This window comes from Hermetia illucens, chromosome 6 (genome assembly GCF_905115235.1).
Source record: "Hermetia illucens chromosome 6, iHerIll2.2.curated.20191125, whole genome shotgun sequence".
In the NCBI taxonomy this organism is placed as follows: domain Eukaryota; kingdom Metazoa; phylum Arthropoda; class Insecta; order Diptera; family Stratiomyidae; genus Hermetia; species Hermetia illucens.
In genome coordinates, this window is record NC_051854.1 from 21,491,428 (window position 1) to 21,514,715 (window position 23,288).

Sequence of the window (23,288 nt, forward strand, 5' to 3'; positions counted from 1 at the left end):
CCACCAGTTGTTAGTCCTTCGCGGAACTTCAAGCGAACTAGACACTCATTTCGCGAGAATCCTATTCGAACCAGCTGACTACGCGTTCTAGGGGATCCCGAGCGCTAAAAGAAATTTCTCAGATTGCTAAAGAATGTCCTGTTCTGCTAATAATTTTCTAGTCTTCCTTTTGATCGTGATCAGTTGTAGTGAATTTTCGAGATGTGACGATGTCACCGTGATACCATACAAAAGTGTTGAGCAGTGCAAGAAGAGTGAACGTTACGACCTGGATTCATTCCAATGTGTTGAATGCGACAGCAAGAATAGCCTCCTGGTACCGTCGGCGGATCGTTAGTATTGCATTGTATTTCATGGTCGTTTGCATGTCCTTGAAGCACGTAGTGATTAGATTAAAGGGTGGGATGGTAGTGAATGCATTAGACTATCTAGAATCTAATGGTATAGGTAATTGTTTGAATACATATTCGAGCAAATGTGGAAGTCGAAAGAGGATATACGAGAATGTTGGTTGGGATCAATTATAATGTTAGAGCCTACGATGGATTCATGATAAGTGCGGCTCGTGCAGTTCACATAGAATTGATCAATTTATTGAGAAAATAACTTCAGAATATGTAAACATTACCCTTTAAATATTGAAGTCGAAATGTATTGAAAGAAAGCAGATACTCATATATAGCCCAGAAAGTGCTGAAATCAAAATATACAAAAATCAATGAACTTATTATTTTTACATATTGTTCCTATAACTGGAAGCATTGTGTTAAAAATAAATGAAGGCAGTAAAAACAAGTCAGACAACGAAAAGAAGGAGAGAGATTACGAGATATCATGAAATGAAGCTTTCCATAAATAGACATCGCTCTGCACGAATGTAAAAGTATTAAAAAAACCAAAGTGAACTAATTTGGGAAAAATCTATTGCATATTCTTTGAAACAAGGAAATAATCTAATTATAAGGGGACATATCCTAATTATAAAGAATTATAATTTAGTTTAGTGTGATTTGGTTTGGGGAACCACCACACCAAGCAGTCAGGCCTTTTTTTAGTCTGGCCTATTCTTCATTGAAGAAAGCCTTACTGAAGTAGCTTCGTCTAAGGGCCAATTGTTTTCCATATCGTAGTCTAATTAGCCAAGAACCGTTCGACACATTACTTCAGTCTAGCGCTCCCGCTCTCCCGGCTTAGAGTGCCTTCAGGTCAGGCAATTACTTTCACCAACTGGAGGGAAGAAGAGGAAGGGAGTTGTTAGTTCAAAGAACCCCTTGCCATCCGGTCTCCCCGCCGGTCGAGCTCAATCTTCTTGGCAACAAGAAGAACCCGAACATAATGTGCAACACAACTCCATCTACTAGCGTTCTTCAGCATCTCTCTGACAATGTTGTCTGGAGAAAGCTCCCCTGTGTCTGCATAAAGCTGCTGACGAAAGCCGCCCCACCTTCCACAAGACAAAACACACAATCAGGAGATCACGCCATTCCAATCGTGTGCAAATAAGTTCCCCAATCCCATTTAATAGTTGGGTTAGAAAGTAATCAATCTCACCAAGCGCTTGGTTCAACCACGGATCTAAATTGTTGATGAGCCGCGCAGTCCATTTGCCGCTTGGCTCATTTTGCCACTCGGTAAGTGAGCGTTGACGTTCCTCACGGCCCATACCTCCGCGCCGAAGAGCAAAACCAACTGTGTTATTCCCATAAGAAGGCATCTCCAGGTAGATCTAGGGCCTAAAAGAATCGTCGTTAGCCGATTCAAGGCCGAGACTGTAGCTGCAGCTCTCTCTGTCAGCTGCTGCTTTCATTTGCTCGAAGAAGCTTATCAGCTGGTTTTGATACTATAGTGAACTCGGCGAACGATATGGGACACAGGATCGGGATTCTCATTCTGATCAAGATGAGCACTTCGGTTTTTCCAACGCAAGGCTGACATCACTAGCAGTCATCTATCCGCTTACTCGTTACATCAATATGTCAAGTCTGCTTTGCACCTGTCGAACAGTCCGTCCGGCAACAAGTGCCGCAACGTCGTCTGAACCAGACTATTCTAGGAAGCGTTCCAAAGGTCTGTCCCTAGGGATCCATCCTACTGCTACTCCCGACGTGATCCCCATCCACCTCTGGCCCTCTAACGTCTCATAGAGCATCGGGCGGTCTTTCAAATAAACCCTCAATATCCAGAAGAAATAGCTTGGCACGTGGAATTCGTTTTCTAATGTGAGTAGCATATCTATCTATAACTTACGGAATTGAAGGCATTTTCGATAACAGTCCTTAGGAAGAGCACTTGCCATCGAGATATGCGGCTATCTGCTTCAGCTCGATGAACCGCATGCACGACCTCCATAACAGCATCCACCGTGGATCTCCCTGCTCTAAATCCAAACTGCCTTGAAATAAGACCCCGACAGCGCGGATCGCTTCAGCGAGTCTTCTCCTGTTGAGCTTCTAGGGCACTTTCATATACATAGATCCAATGTTTAAAACTATGATCTCACTTCTCGCCGCCATTTCCATGATCCAGGATAGCTGAAGCATGCCCTATTCAAGGGCCCTAGCATCAAAGCCACCTACCAGAATTCGCCCCTTCGTGCCCGAAACTGCTTCCTCCAGAGCATCAACCCGACGTCAAAAGACGGGTAACTGGTGAGCGGTTGTACTGCGGTGCATATTAATTTGTAGGATGCGGATCATACTAGTTGCGTCCTAGCCCTTTCAAGTTCCGTCCTAAAAATTGAACATAGCCCCGAACTCGTAATGTATGCAATGCATTCGCCAGACGTGCCACGATCCTTGCAGAGAACACACTATTCGCTTTAGTTGCAGTTGGTGGAGACATTGAGTTGGTGAAGATATTGAGGGACTCTGCTTGGACGAAGAAGTCTAAGCTGGGCACAACATCCACTGAAGATAAAGAACGACACCCACCGCCGTGTCTTACTGAAGTGTTGGCAGATCGAAGAGTGGCAATCAAGTATATAGTTTTGATCACAGAGACCTCATATGGCAGCGTTCAAAGAATCTATGCGTTGGGTACCGAAAACGTCAACCGATGATCCAAAGAAAAAAACAAGTCGATGTTTCGAAGTAGAATCTTGAAAAGTTCCAAGGGGGTTATGATCATTTTTTGTCACGTTGACCATGGATGAGGCCTTGAACGATCTAAACAACCAATAGAGCCTTATCACCGACGAAGAAATTCAGTGTCCAAGTCCGCTCGCTGCTGTGAGCTGATCACTTGCACAGTATTAAATGGGATGATAGTGAAACTAGAGCAAAGTGCGACTGTGTGGATGCCCTATACTCCACTACGAAGCGTACAGGAAATACTACATACTATGTTTGCAAACTTGGTGATAATTATTACGACTAGATGTCTGCCTGTTCACAAATTGTCGCGAATGAGGCATAATCGCATATCGCCCTCTCAATTCTTACCGTGAGCTCATGGAATCCGTTGATTTGTCTTTTGGCAGGCATATTGCCTACAGTGAAGTGGCCACCTAGCAATGTATGTATCCCCCATGAGCCGATCTGCTAGCCTTTCCAGAACTTTTAGTAGAAAGGAGTAAGGTCGGAAGTTTTCTGTGCCCATGTAGATGTGTTTCCCTGGTTTAGGAATAAATATCACCTGCACTTAACTTCAGATAATTGAAATATAAGCGCGTGCCAAGCATGTGCGGCATATATTCCAAATATCTAGATCCATGGCATCCATCCCTTTTATTACTAAAACATGAATGATATTAGTCGGGCCTGCAGATTTGTATCTATGGAACGAGTAAAATGCTCATTTTATTCGCTCAATGGACACTAATGTATCTTGGTTAGAAACTGTATATGGCGTCAGCACTGACTTTGGAAGCTACCTGGGAAGTACAATTCATGGTTTGCCGTTTCTTCATCGCTTTCTGTGTACCTCCTGCTCTGTAAAAGTAAGCTATCCAACTACTGGTTACGCTCATTGACAGGAATCGGTTTCAATTCCGAGGCTCCAGCTTTTTCCAACTGCATGAATGAATTGACTTTATTATAAAATTTTCTATTAATTTCGTCCTGGAATCTGTTTTGCTATAACTTTTGTGCGCATCTCGAGCCCAACAATATTCTGTCCGCGGAACAGAAATGCTGCTGATTTGGATCGAGGAGTTACGAAGAGCATCTCATCATCGGTTCGGTAGCCTTCTCTGCTAGTAGTAGAAGGCGACTAAAAGGGAAAGAAATTTATGGAGCAGCCTTCAAATTTTGCAAGTTTACTATTACCGGCTATCGAAAACAGACTATGATTGGTTTCTGGGATGTATGCATGTTTATTGACAACACTAGTGTGGGCCCCCAGAATGCTCACTTTCTTTTCAATTCGACCGGGAATTCTAACGATCTAAACTTCACATTCTGGGTATAAGCGAAGAGATCATCTGGCAGACCTCTAATTGCAAGATTTCGACCCAGATTAATGAGCATCACAATTGTACAAGGCTACGCACCAACGGAGACTTCCTACGTAGTGGAGAAGAATGCTTTCTACGAGCAATTAAAGGCAGTTCAGGGGAGACTTGCTAAAAGTGGTATTATGTGATGGGTGATCAGAATGCTAAGATGGGTTCTAAAGCACTTGCTTGGACATGTGATGGGGAAGCGCCAACCATGGCGACCATTACGAATGGTGGGAAGTTTATGAGTTTCTGTAACTTCCACCGGCTCGTCATTGCTGACATATTGTTCGAGCACAGAGCTTATCATAAGGTCAGTTGGGTTTTGACAATCAATTCAGATCAGATTGATCAACAGTAGATATAGGAGTTATCGTCTGGATATGCGTAACAAGAGAGGCACTGACATCGGCCATCTAATCGTCGCTTACGTTCGCTTCCGTGTTTCGTTCGCCATTTTTCACAAGGTTGGAGAGCTGCGAGTCCCCAAGTTCAGCATAGACTGCTTATATGACCCACCCGTCCCTCGACAGTGGGATCTTGCTGATCGGACGGCAGATACAGTGAGCAGCTTGTCTGAGAATATCGATGAGCATTGGACTGCCATCAAAAACGCTCGGGTGCCACACAGGTCGTCGGCCACATTCCAAAGGAGCGTCATAAAATCTGGCTGACTGCGGAATCGTGGAAGTAGCTCTACTGATCGCTTCGAGCGATGGCGGGCGTGACGCGCTCAAACTCCGATACCGAGTGAAATCCCGAGAAGTTCAGGGTAGTGTATGCCGTGACAAGAGAGAATTTGTTATTGCGCTGGTCAGAAAAGCGGTAGATGCCGCAGATCGCAATGATTTCAAAACTGTATACCGCATCACGAAAGAGCTTGCGTATGGTCGCAAATCTTTCGATGGTATTGTGAAGAATAGCAATCGTCGACCTCTCAGCTACGATGATGAACAACTGAAGAGGCGGAAAGAATACTTCACCATGGTCTTTAACCTATCAAATTGGGTGAGGTTCCTCCTCTTGTGGATTAACTGATAAACCCCGGTAACATGCGGATAAGGACTGTTCCTCTAAACAGAAGAGAAATTATTTCGGTTATCAATGCACTCAAACGCAGTAAACCCCGTAAGCTTGACGGTTTCCACTCGCACGGAAATCCGAGACCTTTCCTAGAGAATGGAAGAAGGGGATGATCGTCAAGAACCCAAAAAAGGGAACCTGTTGCAAATGTGACAATTGAAGAGGTATTTGCATGCTTCCTGCCGTTGCGAAAGTAATAGGTAAAATCATCCTGGAACGCATCAAAGAAACATCTGGAAAGTTCAACAGAAAGCAGGCTGGTTTCCGCTTCGAATTCTTCTGCATTGACCACATCAACACCCTACGGATTATTTTGGCGCAGTGTGCAGAGCTTAGATCTTCATCCCACCTGTCCTTCATCGATTTTTTTCGAGACCCGGAATAGGGAGTGTATCAAAACCGCTCTACGCAGAAAGGGCATTCTGGAAAACTAATAGCTATTATCAGGTGCTGCATTGAGGTCAAATTTCAGAAGCATTTGAGGTCCAAAGCGGAGTCCGCCAGAGTTGCCTCATGTCGGCGATATTATTCCCACTGCGGCTCGAAAGCTCCAAGCCTTCATCAACGCCTCTCTACGTCCTACTCTCGGGGTACGCTGGCATGATGCTATTGCAAACGAAGAACTTGGTCTCTCCCAAGATGGCAGCGAGTGGGTCGCCCTAAGAACACTTGGCAAAGAACAGTAAACGAAGAGTCTATGATGTATGATCTAATGACTCTTAAGTGATCAAGCTTACGTCTCCTAGTGATGGTACTATGACTGCTTTGGTTGAACAGATGTCCAGCTCCACCCTCTTGTCCAAGCTAGGATTTTGCCACATAGGATATCCTCGCATTTACCAATACCGGTTAATATAATAACATCAGCGTAACCCTGGCCCGTTATTCCAATATTTGTTAGCACTTCTTAAGCTGTATTCATAACAGTGGAGTCAGTATTTGTTGGTACTTCTAGTTGCCCATCCAAATTTCAAAGAGATTGTTTTCTCATCCATCACTTTTAGAAACACTGCAAGATTTCTTAATGCATTTTTGTAGACCTAAATCTAGAGAAAACGTATGGCCGTGCCCCATACAGATTCATCTGATATGTATTGGGACAACACCTAATGGCAGATGAAATTGCTTTACGAATTAGCGAAACCTGACTGAAATAGTGTTCCAAAACCAGTGTCCTTTATAATTGATGAATCAACGAACGTCTGGAATCAAAATACGATTCCAAAGATTGACCAGCTGTTAAAGCGGAAGCAGACGAAAATATTGCGTTGAATCAATGGTGATAGCGTCCGAAATGAGACATCCATCATCAATATGGGGTTGCATCCATTGTGGTATACTTACGAGAGAGACATCTCCAATGTTATGGTCATATAATTCGCACTGACGGTAATTCACTAGTTAACATTAACTTGAACATCAAAGTGGATGGGAAGCAACCCAAAGCCGACCGAAACCCTAGATGGTGACTTGAAAACCTCTCGATTTCCCCCGGCCCCCGGCCTATGACCTAGAGAAGACGAGCCTACACCGCTAACCGACTGGGACATAGTTATTATTGAATAGTTATGGAAATCGGATTAGTTTAAGGAAGGAGTTGTTGTGTTTTTAAATTAGCAGAAATTTGAATATCACAAAAGTTGCCCCCGGTGCGATGACCTTTGCTAAAAATCAGACTCTCGATCTCGTTGCCCGCTCTTGTTCGAATCCCGCTTTGTCATGGTTGTTTGTGTTCGTTTTTGTCCTGTCTCGCTGGTGTAGGGCTACCATTTGCACAGCGTTAAGTATGACGGTTACGAAACTGAAGCACAAAGGAGTGAACATAAAACGTGAGAAAGGTTACCCACTCACAGCTTGCACTCTAAATAGCTGAGTTTTCATTGCAGTATTTTAGTATCTGTTTAGTTCTTTTGGGAGGTAGCCACCTAGCGATTTCCAGGAATTTCCGTCTGAAAATTTTAATGTTTTTGATGATTAGAAATTTATATCAATTTGACTATTTACAAGAGTGAAACACATTTTTCAAATTAGATTGATTTGCGTAGAAATTTCGATTTCTTAAACTGCACTTGCATGCATATAACAAGTCGGGAAACCAGAAGCTTGGCACTTCAGGTATGAACGGCTTTGTTTGCTTCTTCTGTGAGTATATTTGAGTGCAGAACTATCCGAGTTGTGCGTATCCCGTTATGTATATGCATTTAGCATGTCAGACTACGCACTTGTGATATTGATATTTAGTTGCAGTAAATTTACACGGACTGGACACCATTTAGAGGCAGCTTCGTGATATATTTTTAAATTTTTCCGTTGGGTAGTTTCTGAAAATGGATCCTTCAAAGAAATCATCACTTTCCACCTATCCCACTCTCCGCCTTTCAAACAAATCTCAAAACTAAGACCAGCTTCGAAAAGTACTAATCGAGACCTTTCATTTGATAACTACCATGCCTACATTCGGTTAAAAAAATTTACACCCCCCCTTTTGCATGTATGACTTCCTTAAATCTCAACGGAGAAGGATATCACTCACTGCATATCTGGGCGTTCACAGCTCCCACCTTTTCACACAATTTTGTGCCAATCGGTATAGCCGTTTCTGAGAAAAGTACATGTGACAGACAGACAGACGGACAGATAGACATTGAACCGATTTTTATAAGGTTTTGTTTTACAAACAAAACCTTAAAATGCTAACTAAATTAACGGAAATTAATGCGTAAGTATTGATCTTATTTTCTCCCACAGGTTCCTTATGTACCTGCGACCCGACGGCATATGAGGTTGCTTTATACGATTTCACTCAACAAAAACCCATTTGCAACCCAACGAGCTGCAAGTCATGCACAAAGCCTGAACAACCTCGGTGCAAGATAAAATACATCGACTACGTAAAAACAAACATCACAACTCACAAATCGCTACGGATATTCTACGATGACTCAAAAAACTGCACCTGTGATCCTAAGACAAATTACCAATACCATGGATTTTGTATAGCAATAACTCTTCTCAAGAACTACCATCATTTTAATACCTTTCATCCAGAACGTGGAATTTATTCGGAACTGAAATTTATTACTTTCTTTTGTAAAATCCTTCGTAATACGACGGCATGTAACCATTTGGCAAATTTATGTGTGTCATCGTTTTATAGCCTTGCAAAAAATTCACCATGCAGTCTATTTTATATTTCTCAAGCGTCCGAAGCGGCTGTATATAGTGAAGACGATATGGAGTATCTGAGACCTTTCTTGTTCCGTAGGAGGGCAAGGAGCACTAAGAAGGAACTAGAAAGAACTATTGATTTTTCATATAATTTAAACGTTAAAGGGGTGAGTGAGTCAGTGTTGTGTGCATACGAAAATAAATATATGCATTTTTTCCAGGAAGACCCATTGCAACTCGTTTCATTAACACATTCCCTAGACGGATCCAATATAAGGATGGGGAAATTCTCACCCCACTCGGTCAATTTATGCAACCACAACATGCTTTCAAGTTATAGTGAATTTGAATTTGGAAGAAACTACGAAAATGGTTGCAAATTTACTTTGGATAATCTCATGGAAATGACCACGTTAGGGAAATATTTTTATAGTATCTACTTGAACTACACAATCGATAAAGTGCAATACCTGCAACCAGTGCCTATACTGATAAGAAACGCCTTCAAGTTCAATGAGGTAAGTGAATATTTTCACCTTAAGAATTAGAAAGGACATCACTGAATCCTGTTTCAATTCGGGCAGGGCCAAAATCCATCCGACTGGCAGTTGGTGAGACGATTTCAACTCTTTGATGCACATCAACTACCTTCTTCGCCAACAAAACTTCCGTACCCGTTTCAAACCGACTCTTCCAAACTCCTTCGATTCAAAATGATTCGATATATTGATAGCTTCCAAATGATAATTAATATTCGTGACGGCAATCGGATATCCTCACCGCTAATAGTCTTGAACTATAAAACTATTTACGTTCATCGGAATAGTTCTTTACAATCGCAATATGACCATAAATTTGAAGTTCGGTTTGTGATCGGACACGACTTACATTTCTATGTTGAGCTGCTCCTACCGCTAACCATGGCAATTGGATTTGCGTTCGCCATTCTGAGGACGTTCAATTATAAAACACGACAAAATAAGGAATATTATGATTTTTCGGCACTTTGCCAGTTTGTTTTATATTTATGCTCTAATTGCTCGAACGCTCTGTTTTCTGTTGCGATTTTTGTATGTTTTTATGTGTTTTTTGTTTATACGGGACAAAGTGTAATTAAGTTATTGGTTCCAATTCAACAACAGAACTTGATTGATGTGCTTATCGGGGTTGCTTTCTGGTTAAAGGTAAAATTTACTACAAATATATTTATGGCACCAACTTACTGTAGAAATTTCAGACTAGCTATTTGGTAGCCTACTTTTGGAGAGTTACACATTCTGATATATTTTTCATCGATTGGGAACGACCACGAGGTTGTGATGCTTTATCTACGGCCAGAAGTAATTTAGATACACCATCTGTTTGCTCCAGCGTAAGTATTTCTTCAGTCCCTAGCCAAAAAATTATAAGCACTTGCAAATTTCATTACTAATTAGTTAATTATAAATTGCCTCTGACCTTTTTTTCTTGGATGGTTTGGATTGGCTCCATGGCCTAACAATGTTAGGTGTGAGAGGTACCAGTTATCCATATGCTTCAGTATCCTTTGAGGGTCTTAATTGAAAAATGAGTATTAGTTTGGGTTCGATTTTAAAGTTTTCTAGAAGTAAATAATGAAATACTGCGTAAATAGTGTAATTGGTGTATTTCCGAACTTTATTACGTCAAAAAAGGCAAAATTAATCAAAATTGGTGCAGATTTTGTAATGGGGGGAAAGGCTGATATCTCCAATGAATAAAAAGTGCAATTTCTGCACGACTGAGAACGGGGAATCACTCAATAAGAAGAATCTCTAGCCTGCACGCAGTTTTACCTTATGTAGTGGTCCAGATCTCCAAAAAAATAGAGCAGAATTCATCTGAGACTTCTTCAAAGCGGCAAATTCTGGACGAACAGAAAATTGCGACAACTTTTACGAAGGCATCCTTCAATGCCGGGTTTCAGCGCAGTCGGTCCGTAAAACGCGAAACTTGCATTTGTTCAGGAATATTCAAAATTTGGTGTAGAATACTGGGAAAAAAATAAATATTGATAAAACCCTTAAATTTAAAAGCATTAATTTTAGTTCTTATTGTCCACGGCTTTGCGACATGGGGGTATTCCATTCGCCTTCTCTAAGGACAATCGGAAAAAGAGTATTCAATAACGCTGGTCAACATGGAAAAATGAACAGATATTCTGATGGGTGATCTTTACTAATTTTTGGTCGCTGAATTAGGATATGACCTCCGTTTTTTTCCATCGCCCTCCATTTTTCTGTCACACCCCTATTTTGGCCGAAATTGAGGTGGAATCGATAAATTTTGTCTAATCTGCACATTTCACAGCGAAAAATACCTAAAATTACAGCAAAATGATGATAAAGACTATGTCCTACAATAAACATCTTTGGGGATCCCAGGGGTAGAAAAAAGGGGGTTAGGGGTATTATCAAAAAAGACCATAAAAAAACAGCATTCTTTTTTATTTCTTTCGGAAAAAACCGACAATCCAGGGCTCTTTGCTATCTTTTTACAGCTTCCCACTACCCCCTAGCACCCTTCTCTACCCTCCTATCTCTTTTTTTAACCCCCCTTCTACCCCTTATACTTCAAAAGGAAAAAAACATAAATCTAGATGTATAATAAAAAATGTTTTTTTTTTAATGAAGTTATTATTTAAAACAAACTCTTAAGTGGTACTGATTGCATCTAAGAAAACATAGAGGGAGAAGGGGAGGGATTGAAAGGAATCAAAGGACTAGCTCTGTTTCTTAAATGTCGCAATTCTCGTTAATAGTGGCAAATTAGTGGCAATAGTAACTGAATTCCATCCTGTCCAAAGCTCCTTTCGTGGCTCGGAAAAGATGGAATCCAGTCGGTGCAATTCATCGGTTTAAAAATCATAAGTCGCCAGGAGCCGATGGAATTACAGTAGTTGCACTATCTATTCATCGACTTTAAAGCCGCCTATGATAGCATAGCCAGGGTAAAACTGTACACGGTCATGAGAGAATTTGGTATCCCGACGAAATTGATAAGACTGATTAGGCTGACCCTAACCAATGTGCGAAGCCAGATAAAAGCAACAGGATCACTCTCAAGACCATTCAACATCAACAACGGTCTACGACAAGGGGATGCTCTATCATGCGTCCTCTTTAACCTGACCCTCGAGAAAGTGATCCGTGATGCTGAGGTAAATGCAAGAGGTACGATCCTCTTTAAGTCCACCCAACTACTGGCTTATGCTGACGATATCGGCATCATGGAAATAATCACCCGAGACGTACAAACTGCCTTCATCCAGATCGAGCAAGCGACGTGAGATCTTGGGCTGCACATCAATAAAGACAAGACAAAGTATATCGTGGGAACGTCAGCACCAAAAACCAACCAACCAACAACATCAAACTGCACTGCTCAAACGAGAAGGATAAAGATAGGAGACTACAACTTTGAGATCGTTGATAATTTCTCCTATCTAGGGTCGAAAATCACAACCGATAACAGCTACGACGATGAAATCCGTGTACGGTTGTTGGCAGCCAACAGAGCCTATTTTAGCTTATAGAAACTGTTCCGCTCGAAACATCTCACCATAGGGTCAAAGCTCTTACTGTACAAGACAATGATCTTGCCAGTCCTCATGTATTCCGCGGAGACTTGGGTTCTTAGCAAGAAAAATTGCGAACTCTTGGCCGCGTTCGAGAGAAGAATCCTCTGAAGAATTTTTGGCTCCCTACATGAGGATGAACGATTCCGTAGTATACATAGCGACAAAATCTATGAGCGATACCATCACCATCAGGTTGTGGATAAAATCAGGCTCAAAAGATTGCGGTGGACGGGCTACTTAATCCGTATGGATGAGGATTATCCTGCCCAGAAAGTCCATAAGGGCAATATCTATGGTAGAAAAAGAAGACCTGGCAGACCCTACCTGAGATGGAGCGATGGCGTAGGACAGGATGCCAGACAGCTTTTAGAGATATCGAATTGGTGGACCTCGGCGCAAAACCGGGATGTCTGGAGTTCCTTATTAAGGCAGGCCTAGACCGGATACCGATTGTTGCGCCGTTGATGATGATAATTTAACATTTAAAATAATGTGCTGTGCCGTCTTTGAATTTGAAGTAAAAGGTCGGTTTCAGCAAGAGGAGGAATTAGCGAATCCGAGATCGGCTTATGAGGTAAGAGTTTCATCAGCGGGATTCGACGGTGACTTGGATTTTGGTGTTTGCTCCATAAATAGAAGCGACTGGGTATGATCAATTGACGACTCATTGGAGTCACCTGAGAATTTATTGCGATTTATGCAGATAGTGTAGTAAGCAATCAATAGTTCTGGGGAAATACTGTGAGAAAATAAGAGTGAGCATAATGTTGCATTGTGTTTGATTTGTGCTAAGGCTCTTAAAAATACAGTTTCTTTGTATTCATATTTTAATAATCATAATCAAGAACAACTGTATCGATGCGAGGCTTGGGACAAACCAAAGGTGCATTTCGGTCTCAAATGATTTGAATGTGGCCATTGCAGGGGAAGATTTATACAGAAAACCGATTTGGAAGAGGCGAACAAGAGACAATCGTGACTTTTCTTAGCTGTGGGGTCGACAACAACAGAAGTGAATTTGCGTGGACCTTCCGGGGAAAAGATTTTGCAAAACTGTTTGAATTCCATCTGAGATAATAAAAGAAATGAAAAAAAACATTTACATTCTTCTATACCTTTTAAATGTGAGAATGAACTACAAAACAGTGCTTGAAACTTGAAGGTGACTTTACATACACATTTTGTTGAATATTTGAATTTTTATTTACATTTGCATCCCCAGGCGTAAGTGCAATTTATATTGAAAAAAAAATAAGATAGCTTTGTGGGAACCAAACTTTGGAGAGCTCTTAAGGGAAAGAGGGGCTTTATTCCATATTTTCATTTATTTTTAATTTTTTTTATTCCTATTTTCTTTATTTATTTATTATTCGTCTAAGTTAAAGTTTATCCTACATTATTAATTTATTATTTTTTATATTTCTTATATATTATATATATGTTATTTTTTTAAGTTTTCTTTGCATTGATACCGTCTGCTTCGATATGAACTTTAATAAACTGAAGTTCAGATAATTCTTTCCGATTTGGGGACTTCCTCTTCCCCTCCTCCTCTTTTAGCCTGCGACTCTTACACTAACAAAGGGGCATCCTCCAATGTGATGACCTGAGAATGCCCCGGAGGAGGCAACTTCGAAGGCCTCGCCCGACAATACATATGAGGCAGGAGAAGCTGCCTGCATGCGATCCATCGTGGATCCCTCCCAAACGCGGCTCAGGTTCGGAGTTTTACGACTCCATTTTTAAATTTTAGCTCACGTGGTGAATCTTCGGTTGGCCCGCGCAAATCCTTCTGTTGGTCGGATTCATATGATCTAGCGCGGATCCATGCATCGATTTAAAGAACACGCAAATTTTTGTGTGACGACACGCGAGGAGTCGAATTGCTCAAAGGACCCCCATATTCCTGAGATCAATATAAAAAAATGGAATACCATCGCGCTGCCGTATTTTGATCAAATCGAATTTTGAGCATCTTCCTTAACCTTTAGGCAAGTTGGCGCTCCTTGTCACACCCCGAAATCCGAAAAAAAAATTATGTCAGAGGATATCTTAACCCCCTTAGCCAGAAAATTCACCTGAACCCAATAGAAAAGGTGGAATGAAACAAATAGGCTACTTTGCAGAGAACATGAGAATTTTAAGGGATAATATTAAAAAATTATGACGAGAGGCGGCTGAGATTCCAAGAAGACTCGAGGCAGTCATAAAAACAAAGAGTGGCAACACTAAAAATTAATATTAATATATTAATAACAAAAATAATAAAATTATAAAATGTAACGCCCGCGGAGTTTTTTCAAATCACTCAACGAATCCCAACAGAGCGTCCAGACAGTCAAGTTTTCGATAACGAAAGCAAAAGAGTATTGAGCCCAGCATGCTGAGTGGATTACGGCTGAAGGCACCCGCCGGGCATGAATTTTGCGGACTTTACCGAAGAGGAGATTCGAAAAGCCATAAATAGCTCGAAGAACTGGAGGGGTCCTGGTCTGGGTCGGGTGCAGAATTTCTGGTATAAAAGGTTTACCAGTCTGCAGATCATTAGTCGGCCTGAGGAATTTCCACCTTTAATCACTGCGGAAATTACCTACCTTGTCACTAAAAAGGATACAGTGTTGGACCCGCAGACACAAGCCCGAGTACTTGCTTTACAACCCTCTATAAATTCATAATGTCCGTTATTAGTGGAAGGGTCAATGCGCACCTCGAGACCAATAACATTCTGTCTGAGAAGCAGAAGCGCTGCCGAATTGGGTCAAGAAGTTGCAACTCATTATCGACTCGGTAGTTTTAGCATAGGCAACTAGAGGTCAAAGAAACCTCTGTAGTTGGTATATCGATTATGCCAAGGCTTTTGACAAAGTTCAGCACACCTGGCTAATCGATGTCCTACGTCTGTATCGCGTTGATCCTAAACTAATAAAATTTTTGGCGACAGTTGTGGAAGGGTGACATACCTTATCAGTGCGTTCATCTGAAGGTACCAACACCTCATACGGAGAGGCATCTTCCAGTGGAATTTGTTGAGTCTTCGTTGGTTTTTTATAATGTATGCTGATACTGTCAACCACCTTAGATGGATTTGTTTAGCCGTAATATTCTCATGGAATTTGGATTAGACAAATCTCGAATCCACAAAGGTCATCACGAGCCGCATGCTGGACATAGAATTGATGATTTCCAGATCCAAGCTATGGCCGAGACCGACTTGTGCAAATACCTAGGGATTCTGCAAGGAACCCATCCTCGAGTTGGTGATCTGAAGGATGCTCTGCTGCCCAAATTCCTTGTGTAAACCTGGTACTGAAATCGCATCCCTCGGGAAAGAATAAAATAAGCGCATTGAATTTATTCGTTATCCCTTCATTGGTTTATACACTCGGCATATTGCTGTGGACGAAAACCGGTCTGACAAACGTCCAGGGGCCACTATATCGAAACTCTGAATATATAATCCAAAGTCTGACATGGAGCGGATGCACCTACCTCGTGGCATCGAAGGCCGGGGCGCGGCACAACATCACCGCTGCGCGCTTATTTATACAGCAAAGAGCAGGCGAGGTTCCTCGCATGCAAGTTTTTGTAAGGAAGACTATGGGCTGACCCCACAGTGAAGTCGACCCAGAAGCGGATAGATGAATGGAAGTCGAAAGAAATGCATGGCGAACCGTGAATTCCTTTTGGCAGCAATCTGTCATCTGCATTTGACGGACAGATGGATGTGTACTCGGGAGCTCTTTGCTGAGATGGAGGAATTTATATGTGTCAGTCAGGACGACGTGGATGACACCCAACTTATAAAAAGCCCATAGTGAAAGAGCTGGTGGAGAACGACCAGTACAGAATGTGTAATTCGGCGTTAGAGACGTTAGACCCTTTTATTTCTGGCTGCACTGTTGTGGCATTGGTGCAATACACGAACAGGCGCAATGAACCTTGCATACAAGCATGGGTTGATCATGGAAGCAGAGGGATGGAATATGTCCGGTTTCTCGGTATGAGCGACAGGCAGGACTTCGTAGTTCTGCTTGCAACATGTATTGGGACCGGCAAATTTTAACCGATCGCCATATACCACACAACAAGCTTGACGCGCTGTTAGTTAGTTCACTGGCTCGAGAAATCAAAGAAATTTGGCGGCTCGAGAAAGTAGTTGTTGTTTCCATAATATTATCAGCTACAGATATTGCACTTAAATCGCTCACGACTTCCTTTGATATCCTGGGACTCTCACACAGTCTGGTTCAAACCATGCAGGAATACATCTTTCTGCATAAGTGTTCGACGGGTTCTCCCATTAACCTACCTCCGGCCACCACCACCAGAGCCCCTTTATCTTTTAAGAATCGTCCGAGCCTAAATGCTTGGCACTTAGTACTAGTATTAGGTAAAATTCGACATCTATAGAGTTGTGTCACCTCTTACATATATCTGTTTCTAAGATCTACTGATATAACATTACATATATATATTTTTTTAATAAATATATCAGCTTTTCAGTAGGAATAGTAGATTTCAATAAAGCTTTCTCATTTTCTAAGTGTTTGTAATTTTTTTGGCCAGGAATTTATTTGCAAATCTTCAGTAGAGACCATAATAAAATCATTCTTTATTTGCCCACAGGCACGAAGTTTCAATGGTGAAGCGGTTTCAGCATGGAGGAATTTCTTCGTTGCAAATGAATGGTTGAAACTATCTTCTAGAAGGAAATCATCAATACTATTCCAAAATATAGCGCTTTTAATCTGTCTTGAAGTATTGTCTCTCTAAGTCCTACAATCAAAAAACAATCTAAGAACTTTTCATCTCTTTCAGATTCTTAGCAACCTCTTCGGAACCCTTCGCACCAACGATAAAACGTTGAACTTGGCGCTGATTATCCTGATTCAATTGATACTCTACACTATTCAGATTTCCGTAAATTTCATTGTTATAGAAAAGATTTACGGAAATCCTCTACAACAATTCGTCGATGTTTGTTCGACTGCAAACATATCCGTATTCCTTTTACTGCACGACTCCTATGGTTTTTATATACACGGACGATCGCCTCATGGTTTTTCCGACGTTGATATGTCATCTATAATAATTCAACTACAACGAGAAGCTCAGAATATGTGTAGCAGAAGAGGACTATTGACAGGATCTGATAACCAGAATTATATTATTTTGGTGCCTACGAATCTAAAGTATATACCTAATCGAATACCATCATTTTTTGTTGCACAACGCAAACATGGCCCCATCTTTTATTTTTTCTTTCAGAATTTATTATGCTAAGCTATTGGCACCTTTTCAAAAAGCAGCAAGTATTTCTCAGTCTCATTTTGAGAAAGAATTCGCTCAAAGCAAAATTACTGATAATCCCCTCGAGAAGACAACGACCGCCTACAATAACATCAATAGATTTTTTGCTGCTTTTATTGATCATGTAAGATTCTTCAAGATCGATCTTCTATCTGGTCAATTCAAATATCCAATGAACTTTCTATACTTTTATTTGCAGAGTATAAAAGATTTAGATTACATCATAAAAGACAAAACATGTGTGGAAGTCCTTCTGAACTGCGAGTTCGAAAGCTATTTATCAGATAGTAAGTCATTTTCATACGAGAAAGTACTCAAAAGAAATTGACTTTTTTCGAAAATAGTACGGAACTAGAGTATTCTAGGGGCAAGGAAATCAAGCCATTTTTATTAAAAACTTTGTACCATCGTCATTTTTAAACCTACGGGGTACAATGTCGGAGGATATGCACCTCCTTGATTTGCAGCCTCGCATCGTTTGCACGGTTTAGAACCTTATTGATACGAGGAATATTGGATAGGATTGACTTGACGCCAGGGTAGATAACTTGAAAAGAATGGCTGACGATTTCGTCCAGGGTAGAGGTGAGTCTGTGCTGGGAGCAGCGTGACCGAAAGTGACTGCAGGTGGTAATCGCTACCTGATCACACTGCTTCCAGGGCAGTCCAGTCTGGCTAATTATTTGGGAGTAAGACTGTGAGGATCGAAGAAGTCTTCTTGGTCTTCGCGAAATGATTAGCAAGAATGTTTGCTTTTTTGAGAAGGGATATATTTTGTGGAAGGATGTCGTAGCGGTTGGCAATTTTGCCAAGTCGTGGGGATATTTGCTTGAACTCCCTGCATGCGTTTGAATTTAGTTCAATGCTGGAGAGGCGATTGTGGAAGTGGTTAACATACAGGCTGAAGATCCTTTTAGGGATTAAAGTGTCGAGATCATGGATCTCGTTCTTAAGGAAGAAGTATTGCGGAAAATATCGATTCCTAAATAGCCTTCGACGTAAGGTTTTCTTGTAGTGGACGTCTTAAGGATATCTTCCGGGGAAAAGATGAGATTACGGAAGTTGAGGGAACGTATTGATACGAATTCGTCACATACTATCTGAATTGCATGAGCATAATGAAGAGCCTCATTGCCAATGGTATCGTTACAAGCTCTCTGATTCAATGTGAATTGGAAGTGAGAGAGCCTTTAAGGTACCAGTTTTTAGCCGCTAGGTGACGTTCCTGAAATTCTGTGGTGTTAGCGGCGGTGAGTGAATGGCTTGATCGGGAATTGGATGTCAAGGATGATGGCATCGTAATGACTAATGCCAGATACAATTTAAGGGAAAGGAGCGATGTTTGAATTGGAATTTACGCTGATGCTGCTGCTTATCAGGAAGTGGTCGAGTTATAAGCAGATGTTCCTTACATTGTTAGTAGGGAAGGTCGGGATAAAATGGGAGATATTACGGGCAGCGGTGTATGTGATCAACCAGCGGTGCAGTTTACCACCGGTATTATTGATGTAGGAGTTCAACCACCAAAAGGCTACAATTTTTCCGATTGAGCGGGATTTGTCTACGTAATAGGATTCGATAATGGATAGGTCGTTCGAATCAAAAAGTTGGTTGGGACAGTAGAGGGAAACAACGTATACGATGCCGGATGGGGTTTCGATTGAGGTGGTAGTAACCTCTAGAGAATTAAGGACATCCGCGGGAAAAAAAGAGCTATGTTAAGTTGATGAGGAAAACGTTAAAGACCAACATTGCGGTGCCTTCGGCAAGGTATGAGGACATTTGGTTAGGATAGTGAGAAGCACTATTTGTGAAATATAGTAAAAAGTGAGTATCAGTCTACGGCCCTCTTGATTCGCCTTCGATATGACGATGAGTTTGACGGACATCACACTAGAGATACCTTGGGCCTTCAGATCCTCGACAATTTACTGTCCGGAGTACGCCTTGTTCTCCATCAGAAGATCCCTCTTTAGATTTGAGAAATATTTGGTGGTTGGAGTTTTCTGATTTGTTCACCAAGAAGCTTTGGTTACGGCATTTGAGATGGAATTTTCCGCGAGCTTGACAATAATAATAATAGGAGGGATTTTCGACCTCACCTGCTTTCTCCGAGGCACTTGTGGCAGTTTTTGTTAAGGCTTGGATGGCACTGGGATTTACCGCTAAGTTTGGCTATAGAAGTAGCACAACGTGGCGTAGATGATAAGCAGTTAGCCTGCATATCATTTTTATGGCGTTACGGCGTTTCTTTTCCGTCACCAATTGAAATGCACTCTCCATTGAGCTCGAAGAAATAATTTTTTTAGCTTTGTTATCAAGTTTTTTTCATATCAGCTCGACTTTTTCCGCGTGAATACCTTTGTTTTTCCTATTTTGCTAGTTGGTAGCAGTTTACTAACTTCCTCACACTGGCGTCTCTATTCTCGTTGAAAAAATAGCACTAAAATAAGTTTTAATGTGTATTATTATCTTAATATTTCGTTCCAAGGCAACATTTGATTTACGATTTAGAAATCTCTCGCGATTAATCGGGTCGATGTATATTCGGACACTACTGGCTAATGACCGGATTTAAATATTCTAAGTGTGAATTTAGAGCCGCGGAGACGGAGGGCAGATTGAGATGCGTACAAAATAGAACTGAGCGCCCGAGTTACGATCCCCGGGAGATGCATCAAATCCATTGTCTAAAGTCTAATTTAGCCTTTGGCTGGAGTCAGTACAAAGAGATTTAGAAAGTTCTAAAGATCATAGTAATAATAATCGTTGGCGCAACAATCCATATTGGATCAAGGCATTGAAGTGTGTTAGAGCACTTCATTCAAGACCGTAACGGTACACTACAGTATATTGTAGGAGACAATCTGGTCAGCATTGCGCTCGCCCAAGATTATTGCCCTGATTTGACTCAGGTACTCATTCACAGCTGAGTCGACTGGTATCCGACATCAAATCACGATACAAATCCCACTGCCACCAGCGAGATTTGAACCGCGATCTTCCGTACGACAGCCTTGTGCTCTAACCACTCAGCTGTCCGGACACTAAAGATCATAAGGCCGGCTGAATGAACATCATGGAGAAGCTTCTGAGAAGAGACTAACCCTATTGAGGGGACACCAAATTTGAAGCTGATCCTTACCAAAGAGTGCAACCAGCAGCTGTGTCATCTACGTTTACAAAGCGGGAGATACACAAAAAAACGATGAAGGTAGGGCAAACCATTTGCTTAAGGGCACTTCCCAAACAGCATCCAAAATCTCAGTTCAGAACCAATAGGTGCATACATCTGTCAATCGAAAGATTAGACTCTGGCATGCAAACTAGAATAACTATAGCAAGTAAAATGGAAACTTATTTCGTTTTATAGATACAAGTCTACGGGCTTTGATGGCATCATTTCTTCTTTGGTGATAGAGGCATTCGATGCCCTAGATCTTCACTTTTAATATGTACCACGCATGCCATGGCGCAATATGAAGGTGAACGCTACTGACCGATCTATCAAAATTCCTAGCCACCTCATTGTAGACAACATGCCTAACAGAAAGGCAAATCAACAGTCAAGTATTTAGGAATGCACCTTGACTTCAAGCTAACGTGGAAGCATCATATCCAGAAACAATATTAGAAATCCTGCAGATTGCTTTGAAGTTGTAGGACTGTCATGGGTAAGATCTGAAGACTTTCACCACACGGGTTCATTGGATCTATACATGTATCGTTTAGTGGCCGAGATTGAACTTTGATAACTGCAGAAAGCTGCTGTCGCAGATTCAAAGGCTCGGCTGCCTAGGTATTACTGAAGCAATGAATACTACACCATGGCACCCAAAGCTACCCTAAATCCCCCCCCCCCATTTCCTTTAGAAGTGAAAAGGAAAGCAGCTAACGATGACTTGATTCCAATGACGCGCGTCCATTTACAAATTCCTTGTCAACCATCTGATGGCTCAGCTGACCCCGAGTCTTTTGCGATCTAGGGAATCTTCACCGAACATAGAGGTGTTCTTGGAAAATTTGATTACGAAATTCACAAAAATAGTGATATCGAAGGCGGAGATATATGCCATTTTATTGGCATTAGAACAATGTTTGCGACAAAAATGGCGGAGTCACATCCGGAAAACCTGAACAACGCCAATGGATCCACAATCAGATGGAATAGTTGAAAGAAGAACATTTAATCGAATATTGAAAGAACATCTCAAGAAAGTCATTGGCAACAACTGAGATGGATGAATATCACTACTTTTGATGGTATATCAATCGGCGATTTACGATGTGATCCAAGCGAAAGCAATTTCCAGCAGAAGTGAAAGGAATTAAATGTGATCCCTAAAACAATTATATAACAATAATTTTGATTTTTATTATCCTTAATATCATTTGTACGAACTCTTAAGTTGAAGTCACATAAATAACAAAGGGTTACGAATCAATTCCAACCATAGTGAAAATGAAGAATACTCTTCACATGTTCCATTCATCACAATACTATTCAAATTTCTTTTGTGTACCCTCTCACATTTTAGGGAATTGATTCAATGATTGTTAATTTTATCTCAATTTCAGCTAAAGGAACATTCTACATCGATAACTGGCTTTCATTTGGAAAAGTTCTTCTATACGGAAATGATGTACAAATATTTTTATGTAGCTTAATGTTGTTTTGCTCAATATTTATACTATCGAAAAGCCCCACTTTATCGGCCTTCATTACATGTGTTATTGATGAGGTGCGTTCTTGCGGGGTGTTTACGTGTAGAAGATCAACTAATTTTCCATTATTCTCTTTGCCAGATTTTCCGGACTGTATTTCGGCGATTAATTAAATCCAATGTGGCAAACAAAACTCTGATTGACCAGAGATTTTTAATATAATTGTGTTAAATAAAGTGCCTTTAAACTGAGTTTCATTTTTGATATACGGTCGTTGAAGTATTTACAACCAACCTAGGAATTGGTAAAATCCAATTTCAATTCACTAACATTCAAATAACTCTCTCACTTCGACATTGATTGCAAACCGAAGGAAAGTCCCTACCTTTTCAGTATCTCCTAAATGTAAAAAAGGATGGAATAGTAAGAAAAAAAGGATGGAATAGTAAGAAAAAAAAGACCAAAGATCTCCAGGAATCGGCGAAACGACAGGAGAAGCGCAGTGTGCTCCGTAACAAAAGGGAATTTGTTATTACGTTGGATGGGCAAGTAGAAAGAACATACATCTTTGATCTTTCGATGGTCCTGTGAGGGACGATAACGGTCGACTCGCCATTCACGATGACGGACAGCTGAAGAGGTGTGTTCCCCACGGTTCTTAGCCGTATCACATCCGGTGAAGCTCCGCCTCTGGTGGATGAAATAGCCTTAACATGCGGATACGAACTACTCCTACAAATATAAAAAAAGAATTTTCTCAACCATCAATGCACTCGAACTGAATAAAGACAATCTCTCCGCAGAACCATTCATGGTTGCTCCTGCAGTTTCTGCACAGCTGCTACTTCCACTTATAGAAAATCCAGAGAACCTAAGACGTTTCTCAGAAAGTAGAAGAAGAGAATCACTTAAGATTTTGAAAAAGAGCACATTTCTTGAGTGCCACAATTGGAGAAATATTTGCGTGCTCTGATAGCTAAAATAATTCTAGACTACATCGACGAACAGCTCAAAAGCTTCACTGGCAGA

The 23,288-nt window shown here is 41.1% G+C and overlaps 1 protein-coding gene and 1 long non-coding RNA gene across 3 annotated transcripts in view; one reads left to right on the forward strand and one right to left on the reverse strand.

Annotated features, from left to right (window-relative positions):
• On the forward strand, positions 1–22,510 carry LOC119659935 (meckelin). Of its 2 annotated transcripts, XM_038068276.1 has the most exons (11): positions 1–332; positions 8,267–8,853; positions 8,908–9,204; positions 9,271–9,870; positions 9,924–10,058; positions 16,911–17,042; positions 17,103–17,476; positions 17,553–17,718; positions 17,794–17,881; positions 22,173–22,336; positions 22,401–22,510. In XM_038068276.1, the coding sequence occupies exons 1-11, from the start codon at positions 134–136 to the stop codon at positions 22,479–22,481; spliced, it is 2,823 nt and encodes a 940-aa protein (XP_037924204.1). In that variant the 5' UTR covers positions 1–133; the 3' UTR covers positions 22,482–22,510. The 2 variants fall into 2 exon arrangements, with proteins under 2 accessions (XP_037924204.1, XP_037924203.1); XM_038068275.1 differs by having other exon boundaries at positions 22,173–22,481.
• Positions 9,941–23,288, reverse strand: part of LOC119659936 — a 21,963-nt gene continuing 8,615 nt past the window's right edge. The window contains exons 3-4 of the long non-coding RNA XR_005250387.1: positions 10,145–10,240; positions 9,941–10,077 (exon numbers count right to left, since the gene is read on the reverse strand). This is a non-coding gene — a long non-coding RNA (uncharacterized LOC119659936). The remainder of the gene's footprint in view (positions 10,078–10,144; positions 10,241–23,288) is intronic.

Bases quoted from the DNA above. Each gene is read 5' to 3' on its own strand.
- LOC119659935 (XM_038068275.1), top strand. From the start codon at position 134: ATGTCCTGTTCTGCTAATAATTTTCTAGTCTTCCTTTTGATCGTGATC. The intron at 17,477-17,552 runs GTATATACCTAA...TTTTTCTTTCAG, and splicing joins TTGGTGCCTACGAATCTAAA to AATTTATTATGCTAAGCTAT. The intron at 17,719-17,793 runs GTAAGATTCTTC...TTTTATTTGCAG, and splicing joins TTGCTGCTTTTATTGATCAT to AGTATAAAAGATTTAGATTA.